The 4,206-nt window shown below is 34.2% G+C and overlaps 1 protein-coding gene and 1 pseudogene across 1 annotated transcript in view; one reads left to right on the forward strand and one right to left on the reverse strand.

Annotated features, from left to right (window-relative positions):
• The window catches only part of LOC105179463 (serine/threonine-protein kinase EDR1-like), an 8,993-nt gene extending 7,408 nt beyond the window's left edge, over positions 1-1,585 (reverse strand). The window contains exons 1-3 of the mRNA XM_011103088.2: positions 1,458-1,585; positions 1,028-1,081; positions 94-453 (exon numbers count right to left, since the gene is read on the reverse strand). Of these exons, the coding sequence (XP_011101390.1) occupies positions 94-342 (249 nt within the window). The 5' untranslated portion in view covers positions 343-453; positions 1,028-1,081; positions 1,458-1,585. The remainder of the gene's footprint in view (positions 1-93; positions 454-1,027; positions 1,082-1,457) is intronic.
• Positions 1,586-3,490: 1,905 nt separating this feature from the next.
• LOC105179466 lies at positions 3,491-4,206 on the forward strand (annotated as a pseudogene).

Genomic DNA, 4,206 nt, shown 5'->3' on the forward strand with positions numbered 1-4,206 from the left:
GATTTGTGCAATTAAAGCAGAAAACATTAGTTACTTTACAACCTGGAGAAACAAGGAATTGTTGCGTATCTAAACATTTATAGACCCACTTACTGGATTGACAAAATAGAAACCATCAGGAATTGCTTCAGCTATCTTTCCAGTATCCCACAAAGTCTGCGACGCTATTTGAAATGGTTGACTCCCAAAGTCATGCTGACTACTTGATCCTTTAGAGCTTGAGGTTTCATCTGAAGAAACCAGAGAAATAGACCGGAGTTTCTCGATAAGACCTGATGGCCACCATTGGGTATTACGAGGTGGTGTTTCCACCAGCCTATTATCATCCTTATTCTCCTCCATATCTTCTCAAACTCAGGATATATCATGTTTGGTAACTTGTAACATGCATAAGAGACATTGCCAACACAAACTCTGCTTCCGAAAAGGTTCATAAACAGCTTTACCTACAACCTGAAATAAAGCACATAATCTCCAACCTGATAAGGGAAGACTGAGCAAATTCAGACAGGAAGAAAGGCTTTTGGTTATGGCTTTTGTTTTCATGTGGTCCAAATCACTCTTTATCAATTAGCATTTTGGAAAACCCAAGATAATAAGTTTTGTTTGACACTCACAGGATTTCTGAAATGTAGAAAACTTTCGTCCATATTGAAATCAAATATAAGTCATTTAATAGTGAGTGTACCGTGTCCAGATAACATCACAAATTCTTTGACTGCGGAAAACGCAGACTAATCACTTTGGTCTCTCCAGATAACATCATTCTTTAATTGGTTTCTTGATCAATTAAATCAACTTTAATACCCAAAAAAAAAAGGGGTGGAAAGAATGATGATAAAGATGATTAAACTCATTCTTGTGGCGAAGTCAAGAACCCAACTCACTGCAAAACTGCATTCAATCTGAAGGACACTTCTTCTTTGATTGCATTACAAGAAACCAATCAACCATTAACAAATAGAAAACACTTGACGCCATTAATTGAAAGGAGATAAGAATATACAGAACGATAATGTAGAGTTACCACAACAAATTCTTTGAATGTGAAAAGGAAGGGCTACTTCTCCAACTTGTTTCTCTGCGGGAGGGGAAAAACAAACAGAAAACATATAAGTACAAGTCGAAAGTCAATTCCAATTCTTGATCAGCGACAAGAAAAAAAAAAAGACACGCCAAAAATAGGGAAACTTCCATTAATCTTGCCAAGAAATCAACAACCCATTATCCAACACGAACATTTAATTCCAAGAAACCCATCAAGCCTGGCCGAATTATTTCAAGAAACACGAAAAAGGAAGCAAGAAACCAATCAAACAGCACTTGCTTGAGGATTTCATGTCAGGAAACGTGAAACCAGTATCAAGAAACCAATCCACGGTGAGGCATGTACGCATTGCCCCATTCGAACAAATGAAAATAAGAAAGAAAAGTGTAGGACGATAATGTCGAAATACCGGAAGATCCGAAGACGTAAATCTTAGAATGGTTCTTGAAGACATGGCATCTGAATCTGAGTGAGTGGCAATAACTCTACTCCCACGTTTGCGTCATTGGAAGTACAAATAACACCACTTGATATCGCATATCTCATAATACCCACTCTCTATATATATATGTAATGTAAATGCCAACGACTTTGGACGCGCCTCTCCTTGATACTTGTAATTTCCCAGTTTTGCCCCTGTCTTTATCCCTTGTAATTAATTAATTATAATATCTATTCTTCAACATGTATTCATTTTCTTATATCAAAACTATTTACAATATTATACCATTTTCACCCTCATTCAAAATAAATAATCTTATTTAAATTAAAATATTACTAATTTTTATGAGTGAAACATAATAATGTTTTGTCAATCAAGAAAACATGAATTGTGCCCACGTCCGGACATTTTCTATGTTAAGTCATTTTCATGTAGCTTTAGTTTTTCTTTTTCCTTTCAATTGTCGTTTTGCTTTATAATCTTTCGTTGTTTTCGTGAAATAAATTTGATGTTGGACTAATGCCTTCCATTGACTGCTCTGTCCTTTTTACTAATACCATTTTATTACTCCAACAACATATTATTATACAATCTATAAATTATTTGTTAATCATATAATAATAATTACAAGTAAATTGCAATAATTGAAATAGACGTATGCTGCCACTCAATCACTTTAGGTACTAACCAAGTAAGGTCGTAATTATTAATAATTAAATTAGAAATAACAATATAACTTTGTTATACAAAAAATGAATAAAGTGGATTTAGCAGAAATAATAAGGTGGCACTCGGCAAGCCTAAATTGCAGACACAGACACTCCTCGTCTCGTGCTCTCACGTGACATTAAACCGCATATGAATTCCAGACCACAACTTAGCTCATTTTGCTGCCAAACTATATCTTCATAATAACAACAATAATTTCCTTAAGACACAATATTTATATATATATTTCATCCTCCACCTATAAATATCTGCACTGGCGGCATGCTTCCCAGGTGGTTCTGCTTCCTCATGGCCCCCACCTCTTCTTTATGTGAGATTATTTAATATGATATTAAATCAAACTAAATAGGATACTTTTATTTGAATTTTATTACAATTAATTTTTTAAGAAAAAATTCACAAGTTTCAATATAAGAGATTTTAATATTTAATAAATATATTTTTAATTATTTAAAAATTTAAATAATTTGATGGTTTAATGATAGGCTAATTAACAAGGATAAATATCATATTCAAAATCTGTGGTATCTTGCGAGTATTGCCATGATTCTAGTGAATCTATAGACGTTATTTTTTTTAATAATAATAATAATATATATAAAGACATAAGGCATTTTGTAGTTTTGTTGGTAGCTGGCAGAGTGCAGAGATAATTTAATATTTGTGAAAAAGGAGCCCCACAGGCCCACACTTTAAGAAACAGTGGAACTAGTTCATTACACGACAAAATTAAAGTTTTAAGATGCTAGTTAGTAAGTTCGGACCTGCATGCACCTCTTACCATGTCAAAAACTATGACTTTCTTTCTGTCTTTTTTCCAAATATATTTTCGTTATTCACCTCCTCCCCCCAAAAAAAATAGTTAAAAATACAAGTAACTCATTGATATATCATAAATGAACAAATTATTCTTTTATGAAAAAATAAAATAATAATTTATTTTTTTTATTTTTAAAATATGACAATTTATCTTTCTATATTTTTAAAATATAATAATTTACCTTCCTGTATAAAAAGATAAATTACTTCATTTTAAGAAGTACATGAGAATAAATTATTATATTTTTTTTTATCGAGGGTAGTATGCTCATTTTTAATACTACAGAAGTAAATTGCTCTTTACCCAAAAAAAATTACATATAAATTTTAATTTTTATATTATGAAAATATATATTTTCTATTTCCAATTATAATTTTATTTATTATTTAAATACTTTTTACATATCACGTTAATTATGATTATTATCTATTTAAATAGTCTTACCCTATTCATAATTTTAAAAAAAAATGGAAAGAAGCATCATATCTAGATGAATCCGAATTTTGAGCAGTATAAAAGAAATCAAAGTGAGCGGCGTGCACCTCACTGTACCTAAGTGGGAATTCAAGAAAAATGCAATGCGATTGGGATTGCGATCCAAAATTGGTGCAGAAATACAGCAGAAATAATAGTGAGGCCACCCAGAAAATGATAGCTCTTCACCATACACACAATCCCAGCCCAAATCAGTGCACTTCCAGGCTAGTCCAAAAAGTAAAGGCACCGCTTCCTCTAGTCTGGTCGGTGCTCCGCCGCTTTGATCAGCCGCATGTGTACAAGAAAGTCGTCAAGCAGTGCAGCATGCTGGTGGGCAGCGGCGGTGTCGGAAAGGGAGGTGGGGTTCGTCTCCGGCATGCCCGGGAGGCTAAGCCGTGAGAGGTTGGATCGGCTCGATGATGACATGCATGTCATGATTTACACGGTGGTTGAAGGGGACCAACGGCTGAAGAATTATCAGTCCACAACCACCGTGCACGAGGAGGAGGGGGAGGGCGGCGGGACGGTGGTTATCGAGTCGTACGTGGTGGATGTGCCAGAGGGGAATAGCGAGGAAGAGACGCGCGTTTTTGTGAATACCGTTTTAGGGTGTAATCTTAGGTCTTTGGCTTATGTTACAGAGAAGTTGGCTTGTAACCATTAAATTCATAAGGAATTAATTAAATATTA

The sequence above is a fragment of the Sesamum indicum genome, unplaced genomic scaffold, assembly GCF_000512975.1.
Source record: "Sesamum indicum cultivar Zhongzhi No. 13 unplaced genomic scaffold, S_indicum_v1.0 scaffold00164, whole genome shotgun sequence".
Classification (NCBI taxonomy): domain Eukaryota; kingdom Viridiplantae; phylum Streptophyta; class Magnoliopsida; order Lamiales; family Pedaliaceae; genus Sesamum; species Sesamum indicum.